Genomic DNA, 23,071 nt, shown 5'->3' with positions numbered 1-23,071 from the left:
TGCTTGTATATCTTTGAATGTATTTGTGTACTGGCTTTGGGGTGGAGTCACTGTGTTTGTTTGTCTCCTCCTCACTTGCTGACTGGTATTCAAACTGAGAGGTTCTCCCTTTCCCTGCATAAGAGACTGTTAGTTTATTGTTTTCTTAGCCTCTGTTTAATTATTAATGAATAGTAAACTCTTGTTTCTCAGTTAAAGTTGCTTCCTGTAATTTCTCTGCAACAAATGCAACCTTTTCTCAAGAAAATGTTTATAGGATTGTAACCAGTCACATTTGAGACTAAGTTATCTCTGTATTACAATTTAATTGGCTTGTGATTATATCTGTAAGGCTTCAAAGAGCATCAAACAGAAGTTTAATTTCTACATTGTTACGCTGTTGGGCTGATGCTTATGTTGGAATATTAGTCACATTAATATATGCACCAAATAATTCACCCTCATTGAAACATAACTTGCTAGGAAGCCTGATGCGGGATTCTTCTATTTTATACAAACATCAACATCTTACAGTTCAACAATACTCACAAGAAGAGAAGCCTGGTTCTTTACATGGTTAATGTATTGTGCATAGTATATTTTTCACAGAATAAAATTTTTAGATTTGTTAATTAATAGCACCTTTTACATAAAACATCATCCCATAGACTTATTTATCAAAGTCAACAAGAAAATTTCAGTTGTAAGTAGTACTTCTGCAAGCATACAGTACTGGTGGTGGTTTGAAACCTGAATTTACATTATGACCTGGTGTTTCATCCAACAATGTGCAAACTCACAGGATAAGTCTTGAGTAACCTTGATTGGTTTTCATGGGTGCAAACACAGCATGACTGCATAGTAACATTCTGAAGCATAAGACTCTGCCAGTGGGAGGTAACAGAGAATTCCATTAATAGCAGTGGAAAGTGGTTAGCATTCCATAATGCAAGCACAGCATGCTTAAGTCATTCCTTGCAAGATATATCACAATTCCAATTTTTCGTGGCTAGTCAAATATATTAGGTTTCATTGAGCACAGGTAGCACCCACTACAGCCACAACTCCATGCCTTTTAAAGGCAAGGAGAAGGAAAGCCAGGCACCAAATCTGACTCCTGTCTGTGCTCCGAAGCAGAGTAATCAAGCAGGACCATAGACTTAGGTTGACAAAAGCCTATACAGTTTCATCAATGTCTATTAGGTCTTCATTGCCTCCTTTCCATGTATTTTTCTTGTATCTTCTTCCAAACCAACTGCTCAGAGTCCTCTGATGACAGTCATTTGAAAGGCACAGGTGGGTGCGCTGTGCTTAAGAATGACACGAAGACCACAGCAGAGTTACCATTTTCCTGGAATGGGTACACCACACTCATACCAGCCCACATAATAATATGGTGTCATATATCCAATGCGTCCAAATGAGACGGGCTCTTGTCGATACTGGCGATAATAACCTGTAGGAGCCAAGATGTGAAAGTTAATAGCTTAATAGCAGCAAAGGAAAGCTTTTGTTATAGTAGAGAAGATGGAGCTATTTGAAAAGGAGCAAGGCCCTGTTGTCCGGGCATGCTGCCTCACTGGATAGGGACTGTATGGTTGTGCACAGTATGCAACTTGAACCCTCCTATGTCAGTGCTATAAGAAGCACCTTGTAAACATTTCCTTTCACTTTGTGAGGTACAAAAGATGACTGACATAAAGGGACAGCTTCTTCTTTGGGTAGTATGCCTTTCCTGTACTGTACCCTGACTTAATACATTCTCTTATCAACCCTATTGCTTACACTTATCTCCAGCTTTCCTCTGGATGGTCTCTCACCTCCAGTCCATCTAGTCTGTGAACTTATCCATTTCCATGCAAAATGATTGATGCTCAATTCTTTCTACCACTACTCTAAAGTCAAGACAGCCAGTTCCTCTCCTGAGCCAGTAGCAAATTTGACGGAATCATTATATAGTGGATTGCCAGCTTGACCTGACTTGTCCACTCTTGTAGACATATCAGTTACCTTCAGAGCCAGACATGAACATTAGGACTTTTACTGGGAGCCTCTCGCACACATTACCACATATTTTAGATTGCCAGCATCTCCCAGTGCCATGGCAAGAAGTGGCAGAATGCAGGAACAGTGTCACATGGGAAGATCCAAGATGACAGTGCTGAGAGCTATATGCAGAGCTTGGCACTCTTGCTGGGCTAGCCATCTGGATTTCCCACTGCAACTTAGCTCAAAGTAGGGATATGCATGAACCTCAGTCTGTGCAGTGGTTCAAAAATGAACTGGTTCGTGGTTCAAGAGTGGCACCAGGTGGGCAACAAGTGACACCTTTAAAAGTGAGTACAGCAGGTCCTTACCTGCATGACCATTGCTCCATGCAGCTTCCTGCTGCTCCCCTCAACAGCCCGTGCGTGGCAGAGCAGGACTGGCACACACATGGTCTCCGTGCATGCCCGGAAGCCATGTGTGTGCCACTGCCATGTGAGGACTGTTGCGGGGAGTGCCGCAGCATCAGGAAGCTGCATGGAACGGTCATGCAGGTAAGGACCTGCTGTACTCACTTTTAAAGGTGCCGCTCGCTGCCCACCACCTGGTGCCACTCTTGAACCACCACACTGGTTCGTGTTGGGCTGAACTGGAACGAACCAATTCGCCAAACCATGAAACGGTTCATTTTTTAACTGGTGCACAAACCTAGGTTCATGCACATCCCTAGCTCTGAGCCAAAGAAAGATGATGTACAACCAAATATCTTATCCTGAAACTCTTCCCATTTGCTTTGTCAAGTTTCAGCGCAGGTTCATTTGAACAATCCTTTCCTGAAAAAGTATTATTTTCATCAGTTTCACCCATATTCACAAAATGATAATGCCATATAAAGAGAAGGAACTAAGTCATTTTAAGCCTTGGGTGCTTAAAAAAAGCCAAACACTAGTGGTGGCTGAATGCTCCAGTGCTGCAGTGGCATAGTGAGGGAATGTACACCGTTGGGGACATAATGAAACTTTTAGAAGTCCCCCCCCCCAAAAAAAATAGTTCAGAACATGGCACAGGCATTAAGAAGTTATGTTGCTTGTCATGGCAGTGATGTCAACTATCACGATCCATGAGATGCCTATGGCACCACTGCATTCCACACAGCTATAGTGTGCTTGGCTGGGGAAATAACCACTTTTTCCCTAGGACAAAAAGATGTGATCTATGTTCTGGGAAAATGCAGTTTCCCAGAACCTGCAACAGATGTACTTCTATGAGGCAAGATGTCTGGATGATTCAAAACAACTTAATAATTCAAGATTTATTGTTCCAAAATCCTGAGTAGCTAGAAATGTCCTTAATTAAAGAGGTGGTAGCATGGAAGGGCAGGGAGGGTGAAATAGCAGTACTAGCAATCCAAACAGGGGGCAAATTAAGATAAGAAATTAATAGGTACAGGGCTAAAAGCAACATTTAAAAATAAAAAATAAAAATCAACATTTGACACCTCTTTCCCAATCTGTAGAAAGAATCTGACTGCTTAAAGCATTAGCAGATTCCCAGCATTCTTTCCACATATGTGGTGTACTATCTGAAATGCTGAGTACTGTGCCAATTCCATAATTTCTTTGTGTTTAATATTTCTGCTTCTTATGACTAGCCATGTACATCTGGATTAACTACTCTTGCACATTATGATCCTATGAGCTCTGTGGCGGCATATTTCATCTTCTGACACCAAAAACCCAAGGTTTATAAAAACACCACCACTTACAGCCTGAAAATAATAAAACAAAATAACCAAAGGCAAGTTCACAATTTAGAGCACAACATAAATTCAATGCACTTCACAGGCTTTCTTTACTAGGGACCACAAGGCACAATTTGCTTGGAAATAATAAAATTTGTAAACCTGGACAAAAACCAGTTATAGTCCAACCCAGAATTGCTGTGCAGTATAAATTTTCTGTACTCAATACACTGAATTTTATTTTTCTTTTACCTCGAATGGTAGGCAGGGCTTCTACATATGACTGTGGTCCTGTTCTTCCATCCAAGTGTGAATCCACAAACTGGCAATGATCTTCACCTCTTCCCCAGCTATCCCCAATGCTGTAAAATGTATCTGAAAAAGTGGTGTATGTGGTTAGAAGTTACAACTGCTTCAGTACTGCAAGAGTGTTGTTTCATGTGCAGAAAGAGGATTCTGCCCATAGCTACCATAACTTCACGAGGTCTCTTACTGGCAAAAGGGTGCTGTATTTGGGGAAATCCTATATCTACTACCAGGGTTTGTATATGTGGCAATCCTGCACCAAATTAACTGCTATAAAGATCACCTGTGCCAATCGCCTGTGTAACGGTAAAGACAGATTCTAACGCTCTCTTCTCTGCAAAATTCTCTTCTCAGCACTGCTAGTGCCAACCATCTGTGGGCTTTTGCAGTCTTGTTTTACCAAATTCTGATCATCCACACACACAAATTAAAAAAATTATATTGTTTAAGGCGCGCAGTCACAGGCTTCTAAATTAGCAGTCAACTAATTTATACTGCCCAAAACTTAAGTCTCTGGGTGGTTTATAACAAAGCAAAATAAATGACAACAGAAAAGGTTAATACATTACAACAATTTAAAAATTTAAAACAATATTTTAAAACAATGTTAAAACTATTAAAACAATATTTAATTAAAAGCCTGGGTGAACCGATACGTCTTTAAAGACTTTTAAAAAGTTGTTAGAGATGGGGAGGCTCTTATTTCAACAGGCAGCATGTTCCAAAGCTTTGGGGCAGCAGCGGAGAAGGCCCCATCAAATGAGCCAGTGGCAAGTGCAGACAGACCTCTCCTGATGATGATCTCAATGCGTGGTGGGGCTCATGACGGAAGCGGACATTCTCTTAAATACCCATGCATAACAATTCTATTTATATTCAAAAATTAAAGATGTGGGAAAGCTCTGAATTCATATTCAAGGGTCTCTATGTCTTCCTCTGGGCATTTAAATGTTTAATTGCCCTGATATAATTGGCCTCAAGAACAGATCACAGCAGATATTCCTGTTTAAAAAGAGGGCAAGAAAAGGCTCAGACAAAAGTAATATTTAATATTAATCTGGAAATGATGGGTGCAGACTTCAAAAATGATCTTATTTATTATTTTTATATATTTCTAAGATAATAAGAGTGTTATGGTAAAAGAATCCACTGGCACAGTATGAAAGAAAGCCAGAGGTCCTGGCCAACATTCCTGAACTCAATAAAACAGCTTTGTATGTCTGCTGTTGGCTGAGAATTGCTGCTGAAGTTCTCGTGTCTTCTAGACTAGCTCATTCTGCCACTGTGCTAAGAGTAGCTACAAGCTAATTAGAGCAGACCCACTTGCAAGTAGCTTAGAGCAAGCCCACTTGCTTGCTGCAGTCTATGAAATGAGTCCACGTGTAATTAAGAATATGCATTATTGGGACAAGGCAGCACTCTCTTATCCTTTATAGATCAGTAGACAACAACATACATGTCTGGGTCAATTCACACAAAGGAAAAATAGTTGTAGTGGGCTTAGAAAACAGGTCTGCGCTCTGGTGATGCACATGTTTCCTTCCTAATGGCAAAAGTAGTTATTTTGATTTGCAGTTCTCTGAAGACCAACTACACATGACTTTAAACTGGCAGTTTGACCATGTGCACTTTTCTTTTTCATTGCAAATAGGAGTTGCAGCGTGGGAGTGATCAGGAAAACTTGATTGATTTTCCTGATCCTGATTACTCCCATCCTGCAGTGACTATTTGCAATGGCTGACATCCACACTAATGAAGCACCAGTATAATGGGAGATACACCAGGGTTCAACTATCTAAGTTCCACCATTCTTGCAGAGTGGGGTGGGAATATCAACAACCACCCCTTCCCCTGGAAGTGCTCTGTGACATCCAAAAAGTGTCCCTAAGGGTTGTGAAGCCCTCAGGGACATATGCTTGAGTGGCACAAAGCACTCCTTGGGGATGGGAGATTGTTGACATCTCCCCACCCTACCGTATGAGGAGTGGAGCTGAGTTAAGTCGAACTCTTCAGAAGCACTGATGCTTCTCCCATAGGACCAGAGCTTTGGTAGTCTAGATGTCAGCTAATGAAAACAATTGTATTTTCTAATCAGGAAAACTGCCCCTCCCCAAGTTGCTATTTGCTCCAGGAAGGGAAGCCGCCTTTGGTAAATAGCAGCTTTGGAGGGAGGGGTGATTTGCATCAGGAACACAGTATTGGAGGTAGAGGGTTAAAATAAAGTGTACTTCCTCCCACTTCACTGCCATCTTGATCCTGATGGCTGCTAGTTATAATGAGAAAAATGAATGCACAGGGCCAAACTATTTGTTTTAATATACTGTGTTTCTTGGCCCTAAGGAATGCTTTTTACTCTCAATTTACTCTAGTTCCATAATTTTCAAATACATTACTGGATTTCTTTCTTATGAACTTCATTAGATGATAAGACTACATAGAGATGACACACATGATTACACAATCATGGTGGCCGAGTAGTTCAGTGAGATGATACATTTGAATGTAAGCTGTACCAATTCCAACTCCAGGTATTAGCCTCATAACTGAATGCTTCTCTTTATAAAATTTCCCTGTGGGAAGTCATCAGGAAGATGTTACTATGAAGGATCCACCCACTAACCCCTCCCACAATGGTCAGCCACACTCTTCCACACACATACTGGCCAGAACTCACTTGGCAAAGACTTGACCTTGGATCTTTCCTCCCCACAGAGACCCTGGGCTTGCAGTCAATTTCATCAATAATCACAGAAGACTGAACAGAAGACTATGCCATTGTCACTCAAATCCTGCCCCCCCCCCAAAAAAACTGTATGAGAATATGAGTGTTTAACACTTAAGAATCAATCATCCCCTGTAATACACAAGAAGGTGCATAAAGGGGGATATTTACCCCTGGGGCTAATAAATGTTTCGCTCTATCACATACAAAATGCTGCCCTTGTGTCAATTATTCTGTGGAATGATCACCTTTTAAAACTCATGGTATGTTTCCACCCCGCAAACTTCCTTTAGTTTATAGCACAATAGACATTTAGCTTTCAAGTGACAGGAGTTTGTCTAACATGCACACCTTGGATGGGGCTGGAGAGAATGGGAATAAGGCTAATTCACTGACTGCCTGGATTTAAGCATGCTTGTGCAAAGCAATTCATCTGCTAGTGGACTGCTCATAAGAGCTTTCTGTATCAAATCACAGCATGTAAAATGATCCAGAGACCTACCTCTTAAGTCATCACTGAGGTAAATCTTGTATCTCAATGAATTACAAAGAACAACACCGACAAATTTCCTGTACCATGTCCGTTTCACATATTGCTTTCCACTGCATTCAGAGTATGTAGGGTCATATTTAAAGGTGAATGGGATCCAGATGGGTTCACCACCTAAAAAGCAGAGTTAAAAGAACACACCCAGAGGTTCAGCCATCAAGTTTGTTTATTTAAAGCTAAGCAAAGATAAAACCCTTAGCTTAACTAGTGTAAGATAAATGGAAGCAAAATAAATTAATTCATGCATTCAATTATTGTAAGAATGCATGGAAAGTCTTATCCAATATTCGGATCCCCTGAGTACATTCACTTGGAAGCCTATGGATTTTAATGGAGCTTGTTACAATTAAATGAGTTTGGGATCACAACCAGTCACAAATCTATTATACTCCACCAAGACCCTTCAGGGTGGTTGGAATGGAATGTAAATGGAGTAGGCTGAATGGAGTAAAATAATAGCATCAAGGCATAATCTAAAAGAGGGCTAAGGAAATTAGGAACTTCTATACTAGATGAAAGAATGTCCAGTGAGAAGACTTCTTCTTTGGCTGGAAAACAAAGCGCCTCTCAGCCAAGTCCTGAAGATGGGAAAGTGAAAAGGAAAAAGCCCACACAACAAAATTTACATTCGATTAGAGTAAATTCAGGAGGCAAAACCCAGCCAAAACATGTTGCAACTAAGGCCCACAAAAACCAAGGATCGGGACTTCCTCACATCTAACAAGTCCCAAGAAGTCAGGGAGTATGCTACATGCCTGGTCAGATGTGCAGGGATAGAGTTATTTTTGAAGGTAGGGGAGCTTTCAGACATGCAGTCATCAACCTGCAGCCTGAAGTACACTCCAGGAACATTTTTGCCACATTATAAGGCTGTTCTCACAACCAGCTTAACCCTGCCTGGGCTGCCTCAAGCAGGGTTAGGCTGGTTGTGAGAAGAAGCAGGATCCTCGTGGATCATTCCACTCCCCAGTCCCCCACCTGCTGAACAAACTTGGCTTTTAGCTGAGGTTAAGGGTGCTCTCGCACTCTTACCTTGGCTACCGGGAATCATGTGATTCCTTGGGCTGCATGCAGCCCGAGGAGTCATAGAGATGGGTGAATAGAGTGCCTGTCTGATGGGGGAATCCCCAGTGCAATGTGCATGCCGTGTGTTGCATTGAGGGATGCCTGGAGGCTGGAACAACAAGTTCCGGCCCCAGATCCCTCCACCCTACTCCTTGCTTCACGGAGCTCCAAGGAGCAGGGCTGTCCATGTGGAAGCTGAGACAGGGACGTTTGGTCATCTGGGGGGGAAGGTTCGTTAAGTGCAACTTTCCCCCCATGCCTTACCAGCAGGATGTTCGTGTGAATCACCTCTATAAATCATTTACTTAGACTGGGCCATAGTTAGAGCTAGCCTTCACTGGCTAGTGCAGAGTCTGTATTCAGCCACTTTTCTTATAGCATATTTAATTAGGTAAAGATATATTTGTTCCTGTAGCCTACAGTACATAATGGAATTATGTTCATCCAGCATCACCTCTGAATGCTCTTGACTTGTTAGAATATATCATACCTTACAATCTTAATAGAGCCTAATCTTTTTGGAGTGCAGGAGAGATGTGAAATAAAAGTTGTTCAATGAAACAATTATACTCCCCCCCCCCGCCAGGACTTCAAACCATTAATACTTTTTAAATTTTTTGTCAAAACAAATATTTAAACAACTTTACTCTTGTGGTTTTATATTATCTAAAAAGAGAGCAAAGGCCAATAGACCATGTAAAGGCTTATTATTGATTTTGTGTGCATTACAATCTATTAACAGGACATTTTAGAATGAGTTGGGAAATATAAGTGCTTTTGAGTTTTGTTCTGAACTTAAATTGTGGTTTTTACCACTGAAGCTAACATTAAAACAAAACAGTTTCCTTATAAGCAAGAGAGCCAAGCATGTCTTTCCCAAACAATGGGATTTAGCCACTCATTTGCTTTAGCTATTTTAAATTATGCTGGTGCAATAATTAAATAGTGCTACTTATTAACAGTCAAATCCACAATCTATGTAAATGGAAGTATTACAGGACAACTCATATGGCATTGATTATGAAAAGAAACAGGCTACAAAGTGCTGAAACAGCCCTCTGATTCCTTCTCTGTGCCACTTTTGGAAAGGTGACATGGTAAATCTGGACACCATTAAATCAGAAGACTACGTCAGCGTGGAATCAATGCTCACCATGAATCTCGTATCCCACAACCTGGCATTAGAAGGGTGGTGAGAATCAGTTAATATTCACTTTGGAAAGCAACTATCCTGATTCAAAGTCCCATGTGTAAGCTCCAGTGCCAACTGGTTGCTCAAATCATTTCAACAAAGACAACCATCTAGGAAGACAAACGATCATGCCCTTGGCTGAAATTGGGAAGCCAATGTGGGTGGGAGAGCCCCATGTCTGCATCAGGGCCCCTGTGCCTGCAGCAAATCGCTTGATCAGGCAATCGGCATGATAGACTTTTAAACCTATGCATTTCAGCTTACAAGACTATGTGTGGATCAGGCTGTTAAAATAAAAATGCAAGAGCAGGCAGGACACATAAAATAACATTCTTGTCTACAACTTGTAAATAGATCAAACAGAAAAATCTACCTTGTTCTGTGTAACTCTAGCCACACTTGAGACAAGAAAGCTGCTGGAAGCTTATGGTGTGAAAGTTGTTGCTTCATTTCTTTCAAGAAATTCCCTTATGCGCCCTGTCTCTCTTATGCTATTGGCAACTGTTCCACTGCATGGGAACCACATTTTTAAAGGGGGCAGGGGGAGACAAAGCTTTTTGTCTTTTCTTTAATAGATACTTTTTTCTCAAAAAGAAGCAAGCCACAACATTGTAAACACATAAATTCACGAATAACACGCAGGAATAGTCCCATTGAACACTCCTGAAATGGGCTTCAGTACAAATGACTTGAGCTTAATGGGATTTCTTTTGTGCATAAAGTTTCTCACATGTGCCATTATTTCCAGCATTTCAGCCAGAATATTCTCTGTGCACATAAAACAATGAAGTGCTCATGGAAAGAAAACTACACAATGAATTTGAATCAGCACACTCAACATTCCCTTGCTGTTCATCAGCATAGTGGTCCCTGTGAACAAATCTTGCTGAAACCGACCAAAGTTCACAACAGTTGCTGCTGTGAAGCATGCTGTATGGATTGCATTATATATTCTAGCTTGCTTGAGAGGATTATTTGGCACTTGCCAAGTTTTTAATATTAAATATGAAGCACTGTGGTAAAATTATCAGTCCATTCATATTTTAAGCCATAATAGAATAGAATAGAATAGAATAGAATAGAATAGAATAGAATAGAATAGAATAGAATAGGGGAACATTCTTAAAATATTCTGGAGCAAGTTTTAGGCGCACTTTCATTGTAAGCAAGGCACGAGCTAGGCCTTTTGGGTTTCTTCACAAACTAAGCACTGTGGTGTTTCTAATGAATCCATTCCTTAATCCAGGCCAGCTTCTGAAAAATATTTGGCTTACTTAAGTGAGGGTAAAGTGCTGCTGGTTGGGGTGACTGAGACTGGAGAAGTAGAAAGGGCAGGAAGTTGCCCCTGAATCCCCAAAGGAAGTGGAAGAGAGGAGAATAGTGGGCTAGACTGACTCCCCATTTTCAAACGTAGTGTGTGAAAATGTGATATTCTAGTAAGAGAAGAGCAATGTCAAGCAGATATTGTGCATACAATCCATAAGCATAATTGGGACCCCAACCAAGAACTGAACATGCTGAAAACTAGTCATGCAGAAAGGCTCACACAGTGAGGCTATTCACACACGCGTGCAAAACTGGGCTAAGGGAACCCAGCCCAGTTTTGCACGTGTGTGTGAACTCCTGGGATCAGGCTGATCCTGGTGCCTAAATGGAAGCAAACTTGCCTAAATAGCCACCCTATAAAATGAGTGCTCCCTTAACCTTGCTCCCTTAAGGGAGCCGAGTGCTCCCTTAACCTTGTTTTTTGGATCAAGTGGCAGCCACGGCTGCCACACTGCTGGGAGCCTGGGGAGGGGAGGGGAGGGGGGAACCTCATGATGCACCATGCATTCACACAGTGCATCCTGGTAGTTCTGGGGGCCAGGATTAACACAGCCCGCCCCACCCCCCATCTGCGGGAAAGGTAAGTTTAACCCACCTTCCCTGCAGATTGCCCTCTAGCCCTTCTCCGTAATCGTGAGAAGAGGCTCAGTATTTTCTAGAACAGCCTTATAAAAACATTTTTGCATAATTTTAATGTTTGCTAAGATGAAATGGGATGAATAAATGAATCAAGTACAATGAACTACCAAAAAACTGCAATACAGTACATTTCAGTTGACAATGCTTTCAATATTCCCAAGTCCTGTTCTTTGTTCCTCTGTGTACGACTGTTTTTGAACAATCTCAAGGGAAAATCTTGCATCAGCCACAATACTTGGTGGTTCTCTTATATTTAGCAGGAGGAGAGCAACTGTCCCTATTCAACCCTAGCACAGCATGCCTCCAGTGGCTGTTGCTGGCTACTTTATATTTCCTTTTAGATTGTAAGCCATTTTGGGACAGGGAACCTTCTTATTTATTTCTTATTGATCTTCTGAGCAAACCACTTTGAGCACTTTTGTTGAAAAGTAGTATATAAATATTTGTAGCAGTAGTAGTTGTGTTCATTAATGGTTGGTCTGACTGAGGTTCCACATAGATGAAACTTAAATTTCATAACATAGTAAAACCAGGTATATACCAAAGCTTAGTTGTTTTTATGTCAATAAAAATTTACAATATATGAAAACAATAATCTCAGTATTCTGTCACTAGCACTGGTCAGATCCAGAAGATGTAAGGAAAGTGTATAATGGTACAAGGCACTAAGGAGGATCCCATACCCTGCTTTCACTTTCCCCTATGGGTTACATGTTACAGTGTCAGCAAAAGATACTCTTTGGAAACAGCAGTGAGACTTACCTGGTGGTCTGACAATAAGTAGAGGATTATCTGCAAGGAGACAACAAAAAAGCACTTGGGTGATTTACTCTGAAGATGTATGTCCATTAAAGCTAACATGTACTAGATGCTGCCCATCAAAAAGTTGGTGGATAGAATTTTTTGATTGATTCCCATTTATATTTCAAAACAAAATATACTCAGTTTTTCTTTATTTTTGGAATTCCTTAAAATTATATTACGGCTACAACAAATAACTGTTATTTTAATTTCTGGAAGTTATATTCGCATATGAAGAGTTTTGATAAGTATAGCAATAGATTTCTGAATATGTTATTATGGATCTGTCAAAAAGAGAGAGAAAGACAAAAGCTGGCGACTTATTCTGCACTCAAGAAAATTGTACAAAATAGTGAAAGTGCACGACACCCCAATCTGTGAGGGTGTGCACGAAGCGTATCATGCACATTGGGGGTCGGGGGCAGAGAGCAGTCGCTTTAACTGGAGGAAAGCAGGTCTTACATGCCCTTCTGTTGCCCCTCTGCCACCACAGCACAGCGCTGTCTATAAAGCAGCTGTGCTATATGTTCTGAAAAGTCACGCCACACAGCTGATTCCTGCTTTGGAATAGGAAGTTCCCTGTTCCCAGCAGCCCACAGGTGGCACTGGCATGTAAATGGCACCGACACATGCACAGGCACAATTTACATGCCAATGCCACCCGTGGGCTGCTGGGAACTTCCTATTCCCAAGCAGTAAGTAGCTGCGCAGTGTGGATTTTCAGAACAGACAGCGCAGTTGCTTAATATGGGCAGAGCCGTGCTGGGGCAGTTGAGGAGCAACAGAGGGGCAGGTAAGACCTGCCTTCCTCCTCTTAAAGCGACCACTCATCCCTGCCAATACAATTTGGCTGGTGAAGCTTGAAGCATTTTGGCGCCTCAAAATAAAAGTGCCCAAATGCTTCATGCACATCCCTACCAATCTGTTTAGCCAATCTGTTTAGCAGAAGCTTTGTTCAATGTGAAAACAGCAAGCCAGTAACCAATTTGGATGGGGAATTATGATGGACAACAGTCCAGAACCAAGTATAATAGGAATTCAACCAGAAATTTAAATAGAGAATGATGATGAACAATAACCCAGCATTATAATAATTATGTGAAATAGCAAGCTAGATAGCAAGTTGAATGGGCAACAATTAAAAGAAATAGTCTGACACTCTGCACAATAGAGGAAATCCCCAACTTACAAATGGATTGTGTTCCAAAAGTTCATTTATAAATCAGATGTTCAGAATTCGGAACACATATAGTTCCCAAGTGGGATAACTTGTTTGTATGGGCAGGCTGGTATTTGTAAGTTGGGGACTTCCTTAATGTAATGTATTATGGAGCTTTGTTTGTAAATACAGGTGTTTGTAAGTCAGATATTTGTAACTTGAGGAGTGCCTGTGGAACACCATCATTTGAAAATGGGGGTGCCAGGAGAAGGCAGCAACAGTGCAACTCAGGAACTCTTGCTGCCACTGCTTTCTCTTGCCTTCTTCTGTAGACAGTAGGCTTTCTCCAGAAGGCCCCTGCAATGGTACATCAGCCTGTCTGATGGGGATGGTGGGAGAAGCTGCTGCCAAGTGATTGGGCAGTGGCTGCAAGCCTGCAACTCCTCTTTTCCCCACCTTCCCTATAAATGGAGGGAACATGGCAGTAGCTTTTCTTTGTCATCATCAATTAAGATTCCCCCCATTCATGGATGTGGAGGATGGAAGAAGCCACCATCTACTTGGTGCTGAGTCTCCTTTCCCATTTACTGCTAAGCTTGAAGAAAATGTAACAATGGGGGGGTGTCCAATGTAGAATCCTGCCCCAGGGCCCCCAAAACCAGGCACCAGTACTGCAAGGCATCTTCCCCACCATCTGCTCCCCACTGTAGTTCCCTGAATCCCCTGACACATCACACCTGAGAATTGAGGGGCATCAGGAACATCATGGAGCGCTGTGCAGGGGGCTACAGGAGGGGAGAAACCTCAGAAATCAGGGGGAGGTACCATCCATGAGGTGCCTCCTCCCAGTTCTGCAGATTCCCCCTTGCCCTGCAGTCCTCAATGGTGCTTTCCACCCTGTTCCTCGGGATGCCCCAGAAGGAGCTTTTTGAGGGACTCAGAAACCTGTAGTATGGGATAGATGTCATGTATGTGTGTTGTTGGGATTCCAGCAATTACTACTGAAGAAACACATTCCTTTCTTTTTTAAACTCTCTAAATTTGTTATATAGGATCATTTACTTACTGAAGTTTTTACTTTCACTAACTGAATTTTGATGGATAAACGTGTTCCTAAAACAGGAACTCTAGGATCAGACTGGGATGAGGGGATTTATTGTAGGACCCAAGTCTATGGCAGCAGAAGCCAGCAAACATATTTAAGGGATCAACACACTGTATTTGGTTATTTAATTGGGCCAAATAAATGATGACCAACCATTCAAACAAAAATAAAATGGAAAAAAGAATATCTTGCTAAAGACATTATAAGAAAACTTTTAAAAATTATTAACCTCCAATAACGGTATCAGCATTCTCTCTCTTCAGGAGAGCCCTTAAAACCTATCTGTTTGGCCTGGCCTTCCAGGGTTTTAGATGATTGAAAAATTGTTTTTAAATTGTTTTAAATGGTTGCCCTGGTTCTCTAGGGTTTTTTTAGCTGTTGAATTGTTTAATTGGTTTTATTCTGTTTTTATAGTTTTGATTTTAACTGTTGACTGGTTTTAATTGTTTTTACCTTGTTGTAAACTGCCCTGAGCCACTTTGGAAGGGCAGTATATAACTCAAATAAATAAATAAATAAATAAATAAATAAATAAATAAATAAATAAATGGAACAAGCTTCAACAGAGGATGATTTTTAAAATGAAATGGAAAATTGTTTCCCATATTTCTTCCAGACACAATTGTTTCCAACTGCTCAGCTGCTCGCAATTAAAACACTACTTTTAAGTGTCTCGCCAATCTAGCAAAAGCACGTTCAACTTCCTCTTTTTCATGTTTTAATTTAATCTTCTCTTCCACTATCAGGGTAAGGAGGATCAAATTCACATTAGGAAGCCCTGAGGGCAGTTGGCCTTCTTAAGAAGCTCTTTAGCAACATTTGTTAAGTGTTGGCTTCCTGTATTAGAATCTGCAAGAGCTAAACGATTTACTCACTCTTGTTTGGCTGAGGCTGATGCAAAGCCTGACAGGTCCCCCAGGTTTTGCTAGGTCAATGTTTCACCCCTTGATGGAACTACCAAAAATTGCTTGCTACTCCTGTCACCACCTCCCAAAATCATCAATTTACCCTTTCTAACATGTTTTTAAAGCATTTGTGCTATCCAAAGATGTGCACTTCTATAACCAGCAAATAGCCACATGCTTTTGATGTCTTTCACACAATCACTTCTATCCAGGTTTTCCTCCTACCTTGCTTCCACACAATAAAAAAATTGAGAGTACACACAGCTCCCAAACCTGGCTACAACACAGTTTTTTATTATGGGAATGACCTCATAAGCTATTTCCATGTGAGCACGTCCAGGTTATGAACCTAGCCATGTCCCTACATATTCTCAGATGTGGTCTTGCTGAGGCTAGCCAGATGTCTGAGTTGGTCCAAACAGGTTGACTTAGGCTTTGATTCTTTAAAACAAATTCTAGCCACTGGTATAGGTTCACGCCCAAGACTTTGCTGCCAGTAGGGATGCAAAGTTAGAGCAATCCTCACACTGATTTGGCAGGGTCCGGTGATTTCACAAGGCAGGATCTGCTGGTTGCCTACTATTAACTGATCAAACAAAAATCTGTCCACTTCTCAAGCCAGCAGTAAATACTTCATTTTGAATGGAGGAGGAGAGGGGAGAGGCAGTAGGAGTGGAAGGTGGCCAAATACTGGGCTGATACCTGATAGGTTTGGGGCTGTCTTCAGTCAGGCCCAAAACTAGGGATTTGACAACTCTAGCTGCTAGACTCAGTTCTCTCTGTTTGACCCTGAAATGCAATCTTGCCAGTTTCTACCTTCAAAGTCTTGTTTTGGTTTAAGTCTATATTAATTCAACCACAGCCCCAATGAGCCCCTGGTGGCGCAGTGGTAAAACTGCCGCCCTGTAACCAGAAGGTTGCAAGTTCAATCCTGACCAGGGGCTCAAGGTTGACTCAGCCTTCCATCCTTCCGAGGTCGGTAAAATGAGTACCCAGAATGTTGGGGGGCAATATGCTAAATCATTGTAAACCGCTTAGAGAGCTTCCAGCTATAGAGCGGTATATAAATGTAAGTGCTATTGCTATTGCTAATCCTCAGAAGATCTTTCAATTCTCTCTTCTCTTTCCCTTACTTTGGAACTTACACTAACTTATCCCTTACCTATTCACCTCTCTCAAACTCCAGTCTTGCCTCCCTCCTTTCATACCTTACTTTAAAAATTAGGCGGATTTATTATTAGCGGAATTCCAGGGGTTTTAATTGTATTATGCTGTACATTGTGTATTTGGAGTGTATTTTTAGATGTTTAACTTTGGCAACCTGTTCTGTGGCTTCAGGAAAAGGTGGGAAAACAAATCTAAATGACATTACCAAAAAAAAAAAAAAAAAATCAAAGAAAGATGTCTAGGCCACGGTTCCTGACAAACCGAATAAGCTAAAGTTTGGGGCTTATAGAACAAAAGTTTTTAGAAGTGAGAAAGAGTGTGAAAACAATTTTATAGCATGGAAAAAGGGCACAGTTTTGGTAATGTTTCTGAAATTCTCACAGTAGAAAATTCAGTAATGTTATTTTAGCCTTGGTTCAAACTGGACTTCTATTAGCAGGAATCAATTTCTAAGTTTAACACACAATTTTAAACAACTTTACCAGATTCTGTGACATAGGAGACAGATGAACTTATAGGTCCATAGCCATAAGGATTCGTCGCTTGGACTTTAAAATAGTACCTAAACAAAGAAGAGGAGAGAGAAAACAAGCATCCATTACAATAGTACTAAATTCATGGTATCAAACTATGATTTAAAAGTTGGGACATTTTCAAACAGAAAACAGTTGCTTTTTTCATTCTGAATGCTTTAAATGAAAATTTCAAATAACAGTAGCAAATGCACACAGTTCCTCCCCACTGGTATACTCTCTACCCCAACTGTTCCTGCACATACATGCAAAAATGGAATGTTTGAATTCCATCCAATTACATAGTCTGTTTCGCTGGATCAGGAGATTAGATTAGATTAGATTAGACATAGATTAGATTAGACATATTGTCCAATCCATCCCAAAGACCAAATACCATGTTACAAAGCCTGTGTGATATCTTGAATAATCAGGGCACTATTAAAACCTGTCAGGAAACATGGACTCAAGCAAGTGGAAATAACAGATATTCTTTTGGCAGTGGCAGCTAGTCTGATTCTAGTTCCTGAAACTGTGGACATTAGGTGATGTTTTCAATAAAAGACAAAAATAAAAGTGTTACTGTCTATGACAGAAGGGAATAGCATGTGTCAGCGAGGGGTGTACATGGAACTGGCTGGCCCCGTTTGCTTCGAGTCTGGACAAGACTCAAACCAGACTGGCCAAGTCCAGTCCCATCGAACACCACTTCCCTGGTGCGGTCCAGGTCCAGACATGTTTGTGATTTAAAAAAAATTTAAATAAATGTAAGATACCTTTAGCCCCTTTGTGGGGCTTCCTGTACGCAGCGGGGGGATGGGTGTGTGTGTCCGTGAGGTTCCCCTTCCCCTGCCAGCCTCTGAAGTCACCGCCATGGCCCGGGAAATTGATCATTTTTGGCCCATTCGGGCCTCTGTAGTGCGTGCCGGTGGCCATTTGTTTTTTCCAAAATGGCCACTGTGCATGCGCAAATGACCTCTGTGAGGCCCTGGGTTATGGCCACCACAGCACACTACAGAGGCCCAAACAGGCCAAAAATGATCAATTTCCCGGGCTGTGGCAGTGACTTCAGAGGCCGGTGGGGAGAACCCTTGCGGAAACACCCCCCGCCTGTGGCATACAGAAAGCCCCCTGAAGGGGCTAAAGGTACCTTACATTTATTTTAATTTTTTTTAAAAAATTGTGAATGTGTCAGGAGGTTCGGTTCCGGTCTGGACAGAACCGGGGGCGGGGTTCAGTTTGATCCTGAACCCCTGAACCGATCCTCTGGACTGCCGGACCGGTCCACACATCCCTAGTGTCAGCAGCATTTGGAGAGATCAACAACAGAAGGGAAGATCCCTCCAAATTATTAGGAGCAGAATGAAAACATTTTAAGGTCTTTCACATGACCACATGGGATGGGTAGAGAGTTAGAGAGCTTTGACCTTAGTAGCCAGAGATGACCAGAATCCCAGCAACCTGAGGAAACATAGAGTTAAGCCAGGCAATAAGTTAACTGCTGAAACTGAGAGCTGGAAGCATAGAAACTCCCGCAAAAGCCTTCCCAGCATGATTTTCACTGCCAGTAGACTGGAGAGTCTCATTAAATCAGCAGCTGCCCTGTGATTGGTTTCAAATGTTCAAGAGGCAGGCCCAGCCCTGCTGAAGCTTCTGTAGCTATCAGATCACAGAGTGTGCTCTGCAGAATGGCATATTCACAGACAGAAGCCCCTGTAGCCACAGCTCTATTGTTTCTAGGCCTGCTGTTGATAGAAAAGGTAAGAAGATCCACACAACCAGAAAAGCAAGGTAGGAGAGCAATTCTCTCCTCTTACCTTGGTTAACAGCAGAGTACAAGAGATGGCTACCCTGCTTTGAGCAACCTGGGTTAGAAGGATTTGGGTAAGCTCACACAATCAGGCAAACCAAGGTACAATGCATCCCATTCAGATTTATGTATACTGCATATACATTGTCTTTGTTCATCAATGCTCTTTTCGGCATGCCAGTTGGTAACACTTCAAGCCTTAAATACAGTAGCCAAATGGAAAGTAGAAACAACTGAGAAGGGAGAGGAGAAATGTTTGCTCATTTTCTTCTACACTTTTACAATGAAACATTTGCTTTGCTTATATGTCAGTAAGTTTATGTTTATTTTAACATCCTGTTTTTGCACATTAAAGAGGTCATTTTGTAAAAGGAAAAAGGGCAAGAGCCAATTTAGTCCATATGTAGAAATAACTGCGGCTAACCATGTGGAGACAGTGCATGCAAAACACTACAGTGTTTAATAATGCAGAGTCTTGCTGTGATGGGGTGTGATTTTTGTCAATCTCTCCTTCCCGCAAAAGCACTCTTTAACACCCTAACATATTCCTGAGGGCTGTACGACTCTCAGGGTGATATTCTGGAGTATTAAAGAGCACTTCTGTGGGGAGGAGAGAGGGGCAAAAATTGTCCCTCCCGCACTTGCAGTTGGACTCTGAATTACTAAACACTGCAGAAGCAATTTGCATATATTGTCTCTGCACACTTAGTGAATAAGTCAGCCAGAGTTTGCATTTTTTACATCTAGTAGGTAGTTTGAGTGATTGCTGTTTGCATTATCCTGTACTAGATACTGAATTTTGCAATAGGCCTTGGTTTTTTTCTTCATCAAGAATGAAAACTGTTATTTGACATTGGGATGATTGATGTTGTTTGAATATATTAGCAAGTTAACTGTGATTTTTAAAAAGTATTCAGATTAAAAAAAAGGATGCCTTTTAAATATTTCTGTCACTTAGTTTAGTTTAGTATGTTTATTGCAGTCACAGACCAGATTAACAAGCAATAACAATTAATAACATTAATAAGAAAATTCAAAATTTCAAAAGTTTACAAAATCAAACTTCAAATTACTAATACAGTCTTTACGGAGCTAAGATTTTTGAGATAAAAGGGCAATATCATCCACATAGAGCAATAATGAAACATGTCTGCCAACAAGTTTGGGGTGTGTGTGTGTGCAAGTCCAAATCATTAAAATGTGAAGCTATTGAGTTTATGTAAAAATTTAACAAGACTGAGGCAAGGATGCATCCTTGCCGAACTCCTTTATAGGTAGGAATTTCAGACGGGAGGTGCCCTTTTCTAGAGCATTATACTCTGAGATGGGTATTACGATGGAAATTGTAAATTAATAAAAGTAAACGGCGGTCTATAGATGATTCCTATAACTTCAGCCAGAGTTTGTCCCTAGATATAGAATCTAACGCTGCCTTGAAGTCTATAAAAGCAGTAAAAAGGGACGATTTAGGTCTAAAGGAATATTTTTCAGCCAAAAATTGCAATGTAAATACTTGATGAGTTGTAGAGGAGCCTTTTCGAAACCCCACTTGCTCAGCCATTAGGATACACAGATCATCCAACCAATCTTGGAGTTTCCTCAAAAGATGCCTGGCATATAACTTGCTGACAACACTAAGAAGACTAATCGGTTGGTAGTTATTTGGATCCTCCCTTAAACCTTTCTTGTAAAGTGGTATTATTATTGAAACACCCCAGTCCTCTGGGATTATAGCTGAAGCATCTATGTAAGTAAAAAGAGAAGCAAGGAGGGGAGCCCACCAATCAAGGTTATTACTAACCAATTCAGTTATAATACAATCAAGTCCTGGGGCCTTTCCCTTCTTGCAATTTCTAACTAGTGCTTTGATTTCTGAAACAGTAACCGGATCCCAATTTGGCAATTGACTAGGATTATAATCTACTATTGCAATATCGGGTCCCTCTTTTTGATATAAATTGAAAAAATGACGTACCCAAATTTCAGCTGGTATCACAGATATAGGTGAAGAGGGAACTCTACCCATAGAAACTGTAATTAGACGCCAAAATTGAGTTTGGTTTTTAAGTTTGGCGGCAGCAATAAGTTCATCCCATCCAGCTCTTTTAGCCTGTAATTTCTTGGGTGTTTTTTTTTACCAGAGTCTTATATTGATTCTTAAGAGTTATTATTGTTGATGGTGCTATGTTAGAAGTACCTGTGTCATACAATTTAAGGCACTGGGTAAGTTTTTTCTTAGCCTCCAAACATTCCCAATCAAACCAGGTGTACGAAGTGTATTTAATAGCCTTCAAGGGTGCTGGATTCATAGCTACTAGAGCTGATGTAAAAAAAGCAATCAATCGGTTGTATAATTCGACTAAAGAGGAACTTATACCATTTTGGGAACCTGTAATAATATCTGCCCGAAGGTCAACTACTTCAGAAGAAGAGATTATTTTATCTACACATTGTTGGAAAACAAGTGTCCATCTAGATCTAATTCAACCCGTTTCCATTTCCTCAGCAAGAGGCTGACAAGCCTCTAAGCGAAATAATTTATTGAATGCCAGCAACAGAGTCAGAGGGGAATGGTCGCTTTCAATACGTGTAATAACCCGAAAATCCTTAAGATAGGGTAGCAGGTTTCTAGAAACCACCATATAATCCAGAAGAGACGGCCTAAGTCCTGCCCAATGCAAATATTCTGCCGGGTAATCTGAGGCAAGCGTTCCATTTAGTAAATGGAGGTCAGCTCTTATTCAGTATGAATAAGATTTAGACCTGCAAAATTCCCCACAACATCCTTAGATTTCCTAACAAGTAGGGGGGCGGGAATATCATAAGGAGGGGGATGCTGATGAAATTTGGAAAAAAGCAAATCATCACCTGCTGCCATTCTAGCATTAAAATCTCCTGTTACAATTAAATATGAGTTATTCTGGGTTATTTGGAGCTCATTAATAAATGACTCCATTTTCTGCCTGGTCGATCTTATTTCAGCATGTGTAGAAATAGGGGGAATATAGACACTCAATAAAATTAGAGATATGTTACCAACATCTACCCTAACCGCCAAGGCAAGTTGATCCAATCTACCCAGTGGCATAGATGTAAATTGCAGGGCAGTGGAAATGAGAATTGCTATGCCCCCACGAGGCCTCCCCTTCGCCATGCTGGATATTGCCCCCAAAGACATAGATTTAAAACCAGGTAAATATAACTCCATTTGTGACCAGGTCTCTTGAATAAGGATCACATCAAAGTCACTTATGAATTGGAGGAAATCAGGATCACGAGATTTTGTTCTCCAGCCAGCCAAATTCCAGGAACACAAATGGACTGTTTCCTTCGATGTTGACAGTCAAGCTTGAGGCAAGCTGGCTAGGTTGTCAGTATGATCATCAATTTGAGTCGAAGGGGCGGGATCCTTCTCCTTCTCTAAGACTTCTTCTTGAGTAAGCGTGTGTTGGGTGTCAAGAAGCGAAGAAGGCAACCCATCAGAAAGATGACTTGCTCTCAAATAAGGAGCCTTTCCATCTGACGTACAGAAAGGAGTTGAAGGGTCAGAAACCAAGAGAGTAGTAAGCGAATCAAAATGAGGATCAAGAGACAAACCAGCAATATTATCAAGAGGAAATTGACCAGCTTCTTGTAATGCCAAATAAGCTTGTTTTACAAAGCTAGGGTCTTTCAAGAGTCTGTGCTTAAGTTGAGTACTCAGCTGGTCATTCTCTCCAACAGCATGCTCAGGGCTTCCATAATTTCTCTCTGGAACTATTATAGAAAGGAGATCTACTGAACCCTCATTTAGAGACACGAGATCATCCACAAACAGAGACTGCTGCACATTCAAAGTTTCTAATGACTCTTGATGAATAAGAGTAGATATGTCCAAGGACACTGGCTGTGGTGGAGATTTTAGCACACATCACATGCTGAATTATTGTGAAGAAAACGACCTTGGCATTTCGCCCGATCTGCTGCTCTAGCTTCTGTTGTTTCTCTTTTAGACTGAGATAAGGAGTTTGCAGGAACAGGCTTGGCCGGCTGTGTTTTTAACTTCTTCATGACCAGGGGCAGAACTCTGGAAGTGGCAAAACACCTTTGAGGTTTTATTCCAAACT

At 41.1% G+C, this 23,071-nt stretch overlaps 1 protein-coding gene across 2 annotated transcripts in view; it reads right to left on the bottom strand.

Moving 5' to 3' along the window:
* Positions 1-471: 471 nt before the first annotated feature.
* The window catches only part of FNDC1 (fibronectin type III domain containing 1), a 145,910-nt gene continuing 123,310 nt past the window's right edge, over positions 472-23,071 (bottom strand). For both annotated transcript variants that reach the window (XM_053294409.1, XM_053294419.1), the window contains exons 16-20: positions 17,126-17,205; positions 12,269-12,298; positions 7,237-7,398; positions 3,959-4,081; positions 472-1,435 (exon numbers count right to left, since the gene is read on the bottom strand). In XM_053294409.1, coding sequence (XP_053150384.1) covers positions 1,320-1,435; positions 3,959-4,081; positions 7,237-7,398; positions 12,269-12,298; positions 17,126-17,205 — 511 coding nt within the window. In that variant the 3' untranslated portion in view covers positions 472-1,319. The remainder of the gene's footprint in view (positions 1,436-3,958; positions 4,082-7,236; positions 7,399-12,268; positions 12,299-17,125; positions 17,206-23,071) is intronic.

The sequence above is a fragment of the Hemicordylus capensis genome, chromosome 1 (genome assembly GCF_027244095.1).
Source record: "Hemicordylus capensis ecotype Gifberg chromosome 1, rHemCap1.1.pri, whole genome shotgun sequence".
In the NCBI taxonomy this organism is placed as follows: domain Eukaryota; kingdom Metazoa; phylum Chordata; class Lepidosauria; order Squamata; family Cordylidae; genus Hemicordylus; species Hemicordylus capensis.
This window is presented reverse-complemented; position numbering and strand designations above follow the sequence as displayed.